At 59.3% G+C, this 13,243-nt stretch overlaps 1 protein-coding gene across 1 annotated transcript; it reads right to left on the reverse strand.

Moving 5' to 3' along the window:
• Positions 1 to 19: 19 nt before the first annotated feature.
• LOC149867839 (gamma-secretase subunit Aph-1b-like) lies at positions 20 to 13,104 on the reverse strand. The gene is made up of 7 exons (XM_090037410.1): positions 12,826 to 13,104; positions 12,363 to 12,533; positions 8,205 to 8,278; positions 7,822 to 7,944; positions 3,123 to 3,250; positions 2,565 to 2,688; positions 20 to 2,216 (listed from the first exon to the last, which is right to left on the reverse strand). Exons 1-7 carry the CDS (start codon positions 12,936 to 12,938, stop codon positions 2,179 to 2,181), a joined length of 771 nt encoding a protein of 256 aa, XP_089893536.1. The 5' UTR covers positions 12,939 to 13,104; the 3' UTR covers positions 20 to 2,178.
• Between the last annotated feature and the right edge of the window lie 139 nt (positions 13,105 to 13,243).

Raw genomic sequence — 13,243 nt, forward strand, 5'->3', positions numbered from 1 at the left:
TGCTGCAAGATGACCACTGCCCCTGCTCCCCCGCAGCAGAAGCTGGTGGGGGTCTCAGCATGAGGCAGCAGCCCTGGCACTCATAGCTCTGCCCTGGGCCCTGGTTGCAGCAGGGGGAAGTGGAGCCCTCCTGCACCTGCCAGCCCCACACCCTGGGCCATAGTCACCCCTGGCTGTGTGGGGAGCCCCGGCTGTCTGCTTCATGTGGTCAACAGCATACATGGCCATGCCTCTGTAGAGGAGCATCAGCACAAAGTGTGGCATGAGGACAGGTGTATTCAGGGCAGGGACCTTGAGCCAGACCCCAGGAGCTGGAAGGGGGGCAAGGGTATGGAGGAGGAGGGTGGTAGTGGGGAGGCTCTCCCCGCAAAAAAGGTGGACCACTACAGGAACAAGAACTGTTTCCCATGCCCTAAATGGGACACTGTCACCACAAAGCCCAGGCATCACCCACATCCTGCTCTTGGTGGGGGGGGGGTTCATGGATTCTCTAGGGACCCTAGGTCATGCCCCTGCTATAGAGGAAGGCAAAATGCCCCCCCCCCCCCCCCGCAGTCCAACCAGGGGAAAAATCCCTTCTTGCTCCAGTACAGTCAGTCTAAGCATGAGCACAGGGGCAAGGTCCTCCAGCCAGGACCCTGCAGAGTTGGTCCCAGCAGGCGCACTGGCTCAGCCCCATCCCATTCCCAGCCTGGGCTGCAGCAGCACCCCTGAGGGAGGTGTAAACCCCCTGCCTCCCCACTCCACAGGGAGCAGAAAGGGCAGAGGGTGGGAAAGCAGGGGTGTGTACAGGACACAACCAGCTAAGCCCAGGAGCTGGGCAGTAGGGCCAGAGCTGGGACCTGCCATGGCAAGTGCTGGAGCCCAGAGGAGGCTGGCAGCAGGACTGCCAGGGCTGGGTGCTGCAGGGCTCAGGGGTCAGCCAATATGGGACCAGCTCCTGGCCCTGCCCTTCTGCCTGAGTCACAGTCAAGGTAGGATGGGTCCCCAGCCATGCTCCTGCTGTGTGTGCTCCAGCCACATCCCACCCCAGCACCAGCTGCAGCACAGCTGGGTAACACCCTGCTTACAGTACCACCCCTGCAGCCACGGATGCCTGACTCAGCTTCCCCATGCCCATCAGCCCAACAGTGCGCCCCAGCCCAGGGTGCACTTCAGCTCAATCCCCTGCTGCCCTCGTGGCCATGGCAGTGCCAGCCGGGGACAGCACTGGCCTTCTACCTGACTGCGTGCTGGATGGGGGTTCTGGTCTTGGCCCAGAGGACAGGTGCTGTCTCATTAGGGGGGTCCTTCACTGCAGGCACCCCTGCTTTGCTCTTGCAGGCACCAGGCACACACCACACTGGTGGCGTCTGGCTTGTGGTTGGTCTCTTTATTGATATCAGAGCTCATAGCTGATGCAGTCATGCTCTCTGCCCCCACCCCTGCACGTGGCTCCATTTCTGTAACCCCCTCCCTCAGCCCCATGCACACCTGGGAGCAGCCTCCCCCCTGGGACACTGGGGGGGAGGCAACACCCCCCACCTCCAACTGCATCGAACCTGCAAACACCAGGCAAACAGCAACCCCCATTTCAGCTGGGGCTCAGCCCTTGCCCTCCACTCCCACTTCTCAGGGACTCTTTTGTCTCTTGCTTAGCACCCACCCCCTGCCAGCCCTGCCTCTTCTAGTCCCCATGCCTATGCTGGGAATTGCCCCTGCTGCCATTTTGCTGGGTGATGGGGCAACGAGGCAGCCCTTTGGTCTGTGGCTGGGGCAAGTGCAGGAAGAGGCCTGCCCACCTGAGCACATCTGGGGCTGGGGAGAGGGGACTGTAGCCTCCATCAGCATGGAGAGGAGCACTCCAGCTTGCTAGGGGCAAGGGAGCAAGCCTGGGGATAACTCTGCTGTGTCTGGGTGCCAGGGCAGTCAGTCCAAGATGGCCCTCGAGGAGAGGCAACACCACTGCCCCACCACAGGGTTGGGGTCAGGTCGAGCTTGCAGGCAGTGCTCTGGCTGCGCAGTGGAGGCAGGGTCGCGCCAGTCCCTGGCTCTCACATTCCCCGGCTGCTCCCAGGTAAGGGGCCCAAGTGTCACCTCCAGGCCCAGACCCCAAGGCAGAGTGTAGAGGAGACAGCTGCAGTCCAGGCCCCCAGCGCCCAGGGGAGGGGCCGGCTCTGGGACAAGCGCGGCAAGGCCTCAGGATCCCATCTGTGGGGTCATCCCACTCCGCAGGCCTGTGAGGAGGCAGAGGCTGCTGGTGAGTGCTCACTTGGCTACCCCATCCCACCCAGCCCCCTCCTCACCCCCTGCCAGGGCTGGGGGCAGCATCTCTCTGCAGTGAACACCAAGAAGGGCAGTCCCTGCTTGGGACCAGGATCAACCCACTGCTTACACTAGAGCTCAGGGCAGGCTTCCACTAGCCTGCCCTGCATCTCTGTTCAGGCTGTGCCTGCTCCCTCCCTCCCCACCAACATAGAGACAGTCATTGGGAACGGGATGATGCCGTACCCCTGCAACCCATCCCCTCCGGGGCAGGGCCCCATCAGGCCAGGTAGAGCGGGGCTGGGGGCAGCTGCACTCACACAGCAGGAAGCGACGCAGGTTCTGAGCGGAGCCTCCTGACAGCAGGTAGGCCCAGGCAGCTGTGGCGACCATCAGCAGGTAGGCAGGGACCAGGCTGCCCACGTACAGTGGGTTGAAGAAGGTCTGGGCAGGAGGAGAGGAGAGGAATGAGGGCAGGTGCTCAGGAAACCCCTGGGCCAGGGGCACAGCAGCAGGGTCCCCAGGCATCCTGGGAGGCTGTCCCAAGCACCAGGCTGGGCCCTACACCCTGCCAGAGCACCTGGAGCAGGGTCAAGGCACCAGCATCTTGCCCTCTGGCTTCACTGTCTGGATGTGACAGAGGACCCTTGGTGCTTGTATAGGGCCCTGGGGCCACAGGGAAACCCCTCGTTTCCTGGGGAGAGTGAGCCTCCTGCGCTAGGCTGGCACCTACACACCAAATGCCTCAGCTCCTGGGTGAATCCCTAGCACAGAACTGTCCAACCCACTTCCCCTTGGCATGTCCCTGCCCCTGGCCAGGCCAGTCAAGGGGTGCATCAGGCTGGGAAGCAGCCCCCACAAGCAGCTCCTGGACTCACCAGCCCCGAGACAAGGAGGTGCGTGAGGACGACAGCCACAATCTCCCACCAGTGCCGGGTCTCACAGCCATGGAAGAAGAGGATCCCCCAGAAGGTGTGAAGGAAAATCAGCACCATGGTCATGAAGGCTGCAGGGTGTAGGGCACGAAGGAGAGTCAGTGTAGGGCACAAGCAGCCATCATCCAGTGCCCCCAGGCAAGGCAGGGCCAGGGAGAGCAGACACAGCCTGGGAAGAGCTGCAGGGCAGGCCATGGGAGCCAGGCGGAGGGGGTGGTGGAGGGAGGGGGCAAACAGCTGGGGAGCATGGTGGTGACAGCAAGGACTGGTGTGTGAGCAGGATGTTAGTGTGAGACGCGGGCAGAAGGCAGTGTGGGCAAGCAGAGGAAGGGGGTGAAGAGAGGGCAGCAAACAGGGCGAGAAAAGCAGCTCAGTGGGGCTGCTGCAAAGAGGCTTTTCTGGAAGCACAGGAGGCCCAAACAGAGGCAGGATCAGCAGCTGTGACCTGAATAGGATGTGCCATGGTCCTGCTCCTCATGGAGGCCTAAGACCACTTCAACTGTACCAGGTGTAAGCTGGCGTCTGCCCTGGTGGGAAAGATGGAAAGGCTGGAAGCATGGGGATCCTTGCTGCATTGCATCAGGGAACCTATCTGGGTGGCCTACAAAAAATCCCCACCATTACATTGGTGCTGCATCTTTCACCTTTCATCTTCACCCTGATGCATTCTGCTTTGCCATCTTCTTCCTCCTGAACCAGGGAACAAGAGTATCTGTGTCCAACACAAAGTGACACCACCTTTTCTCTCAACCCAGTCACTCATCTGGTTAAAGGCCTACAGAAAAAACCCTATGTGGACAATTGGGACACCTGAACCTCCTCAGCCTCCACAAGAGGAGGCTGAGAGGTGATCTTATGGCCACCTACAAACTCTTTGGGGGGGGGGGGCAGGGGGGAAGATGAGAAACAGGAGTTACAATGTTTACCAAGGTGCCCATTGGGGTAACTAGAAATAATGGCCACAAACTGTAAAAGAGCAAATTCAGATTGGGCATCAGGAAAAAATTCTTACAGCGAGGGTTGCCAAAATATGGAATAGCTTCCAAGGGAGGTGGTGCTGTCCCCTTCCTTGGAGGTATTTAAAAGGAGATTGGACAGACACCTGGCTGGGGTCACCTGACCCCAGCACACTTTCCTGCCCAGGGCAGGGGGTCAAACTTGATGATCTAATAGGTCTCTTCCAATCCTACCATCTATGAAATGATGAAACTACAGAGGTGAAGCTGCTAAACAGCTACTTTGCCTCAGTCTTCACAAAAAAAGAAGCTGAAGCCAGACACCTAAAAGGGATTGTCTAGGTAAGGAAGGGGCAAGCTGAGGAAGGAGATAACAGAAGAGACAGTCAGAAAGCTTTTGATGGGTCTGAGCGAATTTAAATCAGCAGGGCCAGATAAGCCTCATTCCAGAGTACTGAAGGAACTGGCAGAGATCTTGGATCTGGCAATTATCTTCATGAAGTTGTGGATGATGGGCCGTATACCAGAGGACTGGGAAAGGGTGGACGTAGTGCCCCTCTTGAAGAAAGGCAAGAAGGACCTGGAGAACTAGACTGGTTAGCCTCACCTTGATACCTGGGAAGTTACTGGAGCAAACAAACCCAACCTTCTTTTTTGACAAAGTAAATACTGATGTGGATGAAGGGCCTGCTGTGGGTATTGTGCATCTGAACTTCAGCCAGGCTGTTATTGAGGTCCTGCATGATCTTCTCATAAACAAGTTGAAGAAACATGGGCTAGTCAAAGCTACTCAAAAGACAGATAGACAACTGGCTCAACAGCTGCAAGTAAAGGGCAATTATTAACAGATCGATGTCAGGGTGGCAGGAGATTTTGAGTGGAGTCCCACAGGGGCCTGATCTGGACCCAGTGCTGTGTAGAACGTTTACTGACAACGTGGATGCTGGCATAGGAAGCTTCTGGAGCAAGTTTGCAGGCGACGCAAAACTGGGAAGGAGTGTGAACATGGAGGGCAGGAGGGCAATTCAGAAGGATCTTGGTAGACCACAGACTTGATATGAAACTGCAGTGTGATGCAGCTGAACAAGGCAATAGTGGTTTTGGGCTGCATCAACAGAACCATTAGGTACAAAACACAGGAAGTGACAATGCTTCTCTGCTCAGCACTGGTTCAGCCTCATCTGGATACTGTGTGCAGTTCTGGGCACTGCATTTTAATAGGCCTATTTGTGTGCCTTCAGACCACAGGCAACACCCACCAAGTTACAAAGAGCCACCACCTGTTGGGGCAGCTAGAGAGGAAGGCAAACAACTAAACGCAGGGGACAAAAAAAATGACAAATAGCCTATATGTGGACCATTCTTTATGTGGGCCTAAAGCCCACTATTGTACCAAGAGCCATCTCTTAGTGGCGGCAAGAGCAGAATGACCACAAGTGATTTTGGGGGACAACAAATGACAAAAATGGAATGTGCAGGTGGGTCAAAGGTTGATAAGAAGTGAACCATAGGGGGACACTGAGCAGAGCAGCCTAGACAGTGCCCACCGACTCTCCCTTGGGGGACACTGGGCAGCTACTGCCTAGGGGTGCTGTTCAGAAACGGGAATAGAGAAAGCCCAGGAATATGGCCCCACAGTCCTCAGGGACACCCTCGGCCAGAGCCTCCTTCCTGATAAGATAGATGGCCAGCTTGGCCAGGGCCAGGAGGAGGTTGCCCAAGAGGTCCCAGGACTTGGTGGGGCCACAGATGGGCTGTGAGAAAATAAACAAGTGTGGGAAGAAATGCATAGGTGGTACAGGGGTTGCAACCTGGTACGCTTGAGGGGCGGGCATAAACCATGTCAAATACAAACCCATGGTGACAACTCCATGAAGGAGCTGCCAGCCGAGGTCCCCAGTGGTGTGGGGGATCAAAGTGGAGCACAGACTCAGCCACCAGGGTCCATTGGCCTTGCCCCTGCTGAAGACATCCCGCCACTTGGTGTGTAGGCAGGATGCAAGGGTGGCGTGGTGAAGTATTTGGTGGACAAACGTGTAGAGCTGGCAACGGTGGGCCAAGGAGAAGCGAACCGGGCTCACGTCCTCCAGCCTACTGAGATGATGCTTCACTGTCAGAGCAGGGAGTGCTGCAGGGCCTGCTACAGTGTGGGACCCACCAGCAACTCCATTGGGCTGGAGGACATGGGGGGCAGAGACCACCCTCACATAGGACATGCTCTAGGAAGGCAAGGGTGTCAATGGGAAAGGCAGCTTTCACCTCCTGGGCTAGATGCAGGCAGGACACACGCTCCGTGGGCAGACACGTGTGCTGGGCCTGTGCAGCAGAGTCTACCCACTTCCACTTGCCATAGTCTGGGAGGTCTCCAATCCCGGTGAGACCCACCCGGGCCATCCTCTGATGTGCCCAGGGTATTGCCATGACCACGAGCTGGGGGTTCCACAGCAGCGGCTCGGTGAGTAGGTCAGCACCCTGGGCCACCCGCAATGGGGACCTGGAGGCAGAGATCAGCCCCACAGGCCCCCTGAGGAGGTCCCGGTAAAAGACCAGCAGCTCCCCCAAGCCCCACGCAAGGCAAAGCCCACAGGAAGAAGAGCTGCTAGTTGTAGTGGAGTCCTTGGAGCCAGTGGAGGAAGATGTACCCCAACTGACTCCGTGTCACGTGGCTACTGGCACTGTACAGGCATACCTTGACAGGCTCAGGAAATGGGTGGGTGAGAACCTGACAGTGTTTAACACCAAGAAATGCAAGGTTCGCCACCCTGGGAAGAAAACACCTGCAGCATCCTTATAGGCTCGTCAGTGCTACACTGGTTAGCACTACAGACAAAAGGGACTTGGGGGTTATGATTGGCCACAAGATGAACATGAACCTTCAATGTGATGCAGCTGGTAGTAAAGCAAGCAAAACGCTGGCTTGCATCCACAGATGCTTCTCAAGCAAATCCCGGGATGTCATTCTCCCATCGTACTCTGCCTTGGTGAGGCCACAGCTGAAGTACTGCATCCAGTTTTGGGCTCTACAATTCAAAAAGGATGTGGAGAAGCTTGAGAGGGTGCAGAGGAGATCCACGCGCATGATCAGAGGTCAGGAAAACAGACCTTATGATGACAGGCTGAGAGCAATGGGACTCTTCAGCCAGGAAAAGCGCAGGCTCAGGGGTGATCTGGTGGCCACCTGTAAGTTTATCGGGATGCTCATCAGGATCTGGGGAAACGTCTGTTCACCAGAGGCCCCACACAAGGGATGACAAGATGGAACGGTCACAAACTCCTCTGTGACCATTTCAGGCTGAATATAAGGAAGAATTTCTTTACTGTCCGAGCTCCCAAGGTTTGGAATAGACTGCTGCCGGAGGTGGTTCAAGTACCTACATTGAATGCCTTCAAGAGACATTTGGATGTTTATCTTGCTGGGATCCTATGATCCCTGCTGACTTCCTGCCCTTGGGGCAGGGGGCTGGACTCAGTCTTCTGGGGTCCCTTCTAGCCTTAGTGTCTGTGAATCTATGAAATGGAGCTCTCAAGGGGTAGGGGATGTGCAGTTGGGGTGGGGGTGCAGAAGCGGCAAGACAAGGGGCAGGGCAGTCTCTTACCCAAGACCAGGCCATTGAGCCACTGGGGGGGGGGGGGGGAGGAGGAGGAGGAGGAGGAGAAGGGAAGCTGCAACAGGCATTTCTTCTCACCCGAGGTCAAAAAGTAGAGCTGCGAGTCCCCATGGATACCCACGGTGCCAGGCCCCAGTGAATCCGCCAGGAGGTTGATCATGGAGAAGGCACCACTCATGAGTCCGAAGCCCAGGCCAGCCACTGCAGGGGCAGATGCATGGTGCTGAGCTGGAGATGCCAGAGGCCCCAGCACCCCAAGGGAGGGGCCATGCCCCAGGGACCATCCCTGCACACAGCCACCCCACTACCCCTGCCCCCAGACTGTGCTGAGGGCTTCTGCACACACCTACCCTTATCCTGAAGGGACTCCTGGGGAGAAGCCCCCCCTTCCCTTCCCCCTCCAGCACCGCAGGCTCCCGCCACACCCTAACCCTGTGCCCCAACCAGGGGGCGGGACTCACCATATGCCATCTGCTGGATGGAAAGGGGGGAGCAGCCGTCTTCACTGAGCGCCACCAGCCCCTCGATTGCCTTCCTGGGCAGAGGAGACAGCACCCATCAGATCCCAGCCCAGATGAGGCCCCCACACTGCAGTGAGAAGGGGCACTTATTCCTGACTGCCCCTTGGCACTGGCACAGGCAGGATGGCCACAGCTTCTGCCCAGGTGCTCACCACAGTCCTGTCCGATGCTGCCACTGAGGCCTGGCTGGAGGGTCCCCAGGCACCAGTGACGGGAACCACCCTTTGCCCCAGGCAGCTCCGATGGGAGGGGCGGGGAGCGGGCGGCAGAGTGAGGGTGACTGGATGGCCATAGGGCTGAGCCCTGGAGAGCAGCAACACTGGTGAGGATGGAGGAGCCACAGGGGACAGGCAGGCATGCATGAGCTCCCTCATGATGCTGTAGTTCTAAGGGCCAAGGGATGCTGGCTGTGTGACCCCAGTACTCTTTCCTGCCATGGCAGGGGGTCGGACTAGATGATCTGCTCAGGTCCCTTCCGACCCTAGAAACTATGAAACTATGAAACATGTCTTGCCAGCCCCAGGCTCTCCAGCACCTGGGTGGGGAGGAGCTTGATGCTGCATGCACACCCTGCCCCCCCAAATGATCACAAACTGCCAGCCAGGTGCTGCAGGGAGAGGAGAAGAGGAACCCTCCCTCTCTGCCTGGATGGTTTGCACTGGGTAGAGCAGGGCACCACACACACACACACACACACAACTCCCTCTGCCCCCAATGGTCACAAACTGCCAGCCAGGGCACTGCAGAGAAGGGTACTCTGGACACCTGGGCTCCACTTCTGGCTCCACCCCAGCCAGCTGAGTAAGCCAGAGGAAGATAGCCCCCCCCTCAGTACTCCCTCGGCCCGCACAAGCTGTGGGCAGGGATGGCCTCTTGCAACGTGTCTGTGCAGCACCCAGGCCTGCAAGCACCAAGGCTCAGCAGCCTAGGAAGCAGCCTCTGCCTGGCAGGAGGTGTCACTCCCAGGCCCCCCTATAGGCAGTGCCCAGACTTTGCCCTTTGACAGGGCTGGGCTGGCAGCTGGCCTGGGCTCCATGGGCAACGCCCAATTGTCAGAGCATGGAGCAAAGTGCACTCAGCTGGGAGATGTGCCAGGAAGGCACACCCCTGTGACAATGGTGCCTGGAGCTGGGGGGAGAGCAGGGCTGGGTCTTTAAATGGAAGCCTAGCCCAGCCTGCCAGCATCCAGGCACCCCCCTGCAGGGATGCATGCTCAGGACAGCAGGATCACACCTACAGAGCTGCCTCATCCAGGAGGCTGCAGCCTGTCCCCAGGTGTAAAGACACAGGTCCCTGTGAGGGATTGTGCTGGTGGCAGCCAGCCCTCAGGCAAAGCACAGGTTCACATATTCAATGCCCAGACCAGAGATGGAAACGTAAAGATGAAGCAGGTGCCAGCAAGGCCCCTTCCCTTGTGGCATCAGCTCACCACTCTTTGTCAGACCTAAGCTGCTTGGGCAGACCAAAATGAGAGGCTGCCTCCTGCTCAGATGCCACCCAGTGCTCTATCTGCCAGACAGGCTCTGGTGTGCAACATGTGTACACACACACACCACTGACATCTGCTGACCATCCAGGTGCCCAACTACCAGCAGGAGGGAAGAAGCCGGCTGCAGTGCAATTTAGGCTGGACATAAGAAAGAACTTCTTCACTGTCTGAGCCCCCAAGGCCTGGAACAAACTGCTGCTGGAGGTGGTTCAAGCACCCACTTTGAATGCCTTCAAGATGCATTTGGATGCTTATCTTGCTGGGATCCTATGATCCCTGCTGACTTCCTGCCCCTGGGGCAGGGGGTTGGACTCAATGATCCTCCAGGGTCCCTTCCAGCCCAAATGTCTACGAAATCTATGAAGTCAGGGAAGCTGGGATGTTTCCAGGGACACCAACTCCTCGAGCAAGGACATGCTCCATAGCAAGACAGGGCATGTTCCACAGCAGCCATCCAGCCCCTCTCCATCATCCCAGTCAACTATTCTGCCCTAACTGCTACTGTCCTGCATTGAGGATTTGGCCACAAGATCTCTCAGTCCCTTGTGCAGCCACCTCCAGAGCTCCCTGCCCAAGGACCAGTGTGGCACACCTGCTTCCACCATAGTGCTTTGGCCCAAGAGGTCTCTCTCCCTCCAAGTGTGCTGACTCCAGCTCCGAGCTGACTCTGCGACGGGAGGGCTGGGGAAGAAAGCAGTGGAGCAGCACTGCTGCAGCCCCAGATTCAGGGAGGGGCCAAGGTCTGTCCAGCCACGTCTTAGCTCAACTGCCCAAGTCCCGGCTGTACCTAACGCACAGGTCCCACCAGCAGCTGGAAGCAAGGGACACGGTCCAGTCCCATCTCCAGGCAGGGACGACAGGAGGCAGCATGAGCTGTATCATGCAGGTGCTCATCTCTCAGTGCCATGGAGGCCTAGCTGAGCTGGCACTGTGCTGGCTTTGCTCCTCCAGAGAACAAGTCTGGAGCATGCGACTCCAGACTTGCCGGGAGCCCCAGCACACCGTACCTTTTGCCAACTCAGCCAGCACCAGTGTGGCAGTCACATGGAGCAGAGCAGGAAGGAGCCAGGCTGGGGACCCTGACCAGCACCCTACTGCTGCGCTGACCCACTGGGAAATAAAGCCTCATGAGCAAGAAAGGTGCTGTTTGATCTGCCCTAGCAGGAGCAGGCCCCATGCAGCAGGGACAGCAACACCCATTCCTGGAGCCAAGGGATGCTGCAGCCATGCAGCATCGCAGGCATCAACCACAACTGCTCTGTGTATCTAGGCAGGTGATGGCCTCTAGCAGCTTGGTCCTTCCTGCACCGTGGCTGCATGGCCCTGCACTGCCCTTCTCACCTTTGTGCTCTACTGCGTCATGCACCCCTCCACCACACCTGCCTGAAACTTCCTCTCATGCCCTGAGGCCAGCAGGGATAGTCCTGCCTGTCCCACCCAGCCCAGGGAAGGGGCCCACTCAGCTGCTGTGGCCTGTGCTTGTGAGACTGTGGGGGGCCAGGGCTGAGGCCAATCAGCCCCTCCCCTGCATCCCCTCAGCCTGTCTACAAAGGGCTCAGGCCAGACTCTGGCCTCACCCATCCAGCCCCAAGCAGACACCCTCCAGCCCCAAGCCTGCTCTCACAAGAAGAGCTCTTCATGCCCATTCCGAGCAGGCTGCCCAACTCCTCCAAGCCCGACATGGGGCCAGACCTCCCAGAGCTCAGGTCCTTCACACGCAGCTTCTACACAGGCTCAGAACCCAAGGGCCAAGACCTTCGAGCCCCTGGGCCAGTGCTCACAAAGGACACTTGCCACAGGCTCATGGCAGGTCACCTGCAGAGCAGGGACATTCGAGAACTCAGAGAGGAGCCTGGGGGTGTGGGGCTATGGCCAGGATCATGGCCTCATGTGGGCAGCCCCAGACCTACAGACGCACAGGGCATTTTCACACCGATTTCTCAGCTGGTTCCTTACTGATGAAAATGTTGCTTCTAACACGAGATGGACTTGCAGACTTGTTCTAGGCTTTTCAGACAGAAGACTGGAGGGGGGGAGGGGCAAGTGGGACAACAGGTGTCAATGCACTCACTAACCTGGCAGGGAAGGAACCAAGGGCTAGAGAGTGCAGCTGGGCAAACCCACGCTGGAAACTAGGAAGGCTATTAGCTACGAGGAGCAACCTGCCTGGGAAGGCTTGCCATCCCCTGGAGCCTCCCAATGCAGCCTGGGCACCTTCCGGGGGCTGGCAGCACTGGCCAAACCCAGCTTCCTGGGGCCAGTGAGGGGCTACCTGGGTGAATGGCTGAACAGTCCCTTTTAGCTCTAAACCTGTGAGCCCGGGGACACTGCTGTTCCAATGTGCTGCTGCTCCCAGTCCTCCTGGGGCCCCCGCTAAGGGACCTGCATGGACCTACAGCAAGGGTGGCCCCTGCCTTGGACTGGCAAGCGGCACAGATGACAAGAAGCAGGAGCACCTACGGATACAGGTGGGCCATGGGGTGGGGCAGGGCAGGGCAGGGCAGGCATCAGGGCGAGGACAAAGGGCCTGGCTGGTGCCGGGGTCCCTACCTAAGGAGCTTGTAGTACAGGAAGCGGAAGGCCTCCTGCAGCAGCACCGGGGTCCCTACCTAAGGAGCTTGTAGTACAGGAAGCGGAAGGCCTCCTGCAGCAGCACAGAGAACATCACCCCGAAGATGAGGAGCCCCTTCTGCAGCGGCTCGTCGCGGGGGTCACTGGACTTCACGGCAATGAACCAGATCAGCGATGACAAGAGCAGCGAGACCAGCCAGAAGAAGGCCCTGGGAGGGAGACGGGCAGTCACTCCGTGCACAGACACCCGGCCGCCTCGCCGGCGGGTCTGGGGTACGATCCACCCGCAGCCGGGCCCGGCTCCGCCAGCGCGCTGGCCCCGGGCCTACGGCGGCGCAGGGCACCCCACACCGGCACGGCCCCCCTGCCGCCTGGGGACGCGCGGGGCCCGCTCGTGGCCGAGCAGCGCCGCGGGGCCGGGACCAGGCTCGGGATCAGCGTTGCGGAGGCCCCGTAGCGCCCGGCCGAGGCGCCCAAGCCGCCTGCCCCGCCCCGGCTCACCCCGCGATGAGGATGATGATGCGCAGCGGGTCCCGCGCCACCGTGAGCAGGAAGAGGCCAAGCGCGGGCCCGAAGGCGATGAAGGTGCAGCCGAAGAACACGGCCAGCGCCATGGCCCGGCCCGGCCCGCCTGCGACACCGGCACCTGCACCGGCTCGGCTCGGGCGCTGCCCCCACCAGCCCCGCTCGCGGCACTTCCGGGTGCCCGCTCCGCCCCGCTCGTCACATCCGGGACGGGCAGGGCGGCGCGGAACGGAGCTACAGGCTCGGAGTTGGCGCCGCCGCCGTTCCCCCCCCCCGCGGGTTGTGACCCCGCGACCTTTCCCGGACCCCTGCCCTCCCCCCCGCCGCAGAGCTGCGGGCCCGTGCCGGTGCGCCCCTCCCGGGGGGCCGGATAACGCTGCACCCCCGCCCGCCA

Source organism: Crocodylus siamensis, chromosome 3, assembly GCF_052110815.1.
Source record: "Crocodylus siamensis isolate JL-2025a chromosome 3, ASM5211081v1, whole genome shotgun sequence".
Lineage (NCBI taxonomy): Eukaryota > Metazoa > Chordata > Crocodylia > Crocodylidae > Crocodylus > Crocodylus siamensis.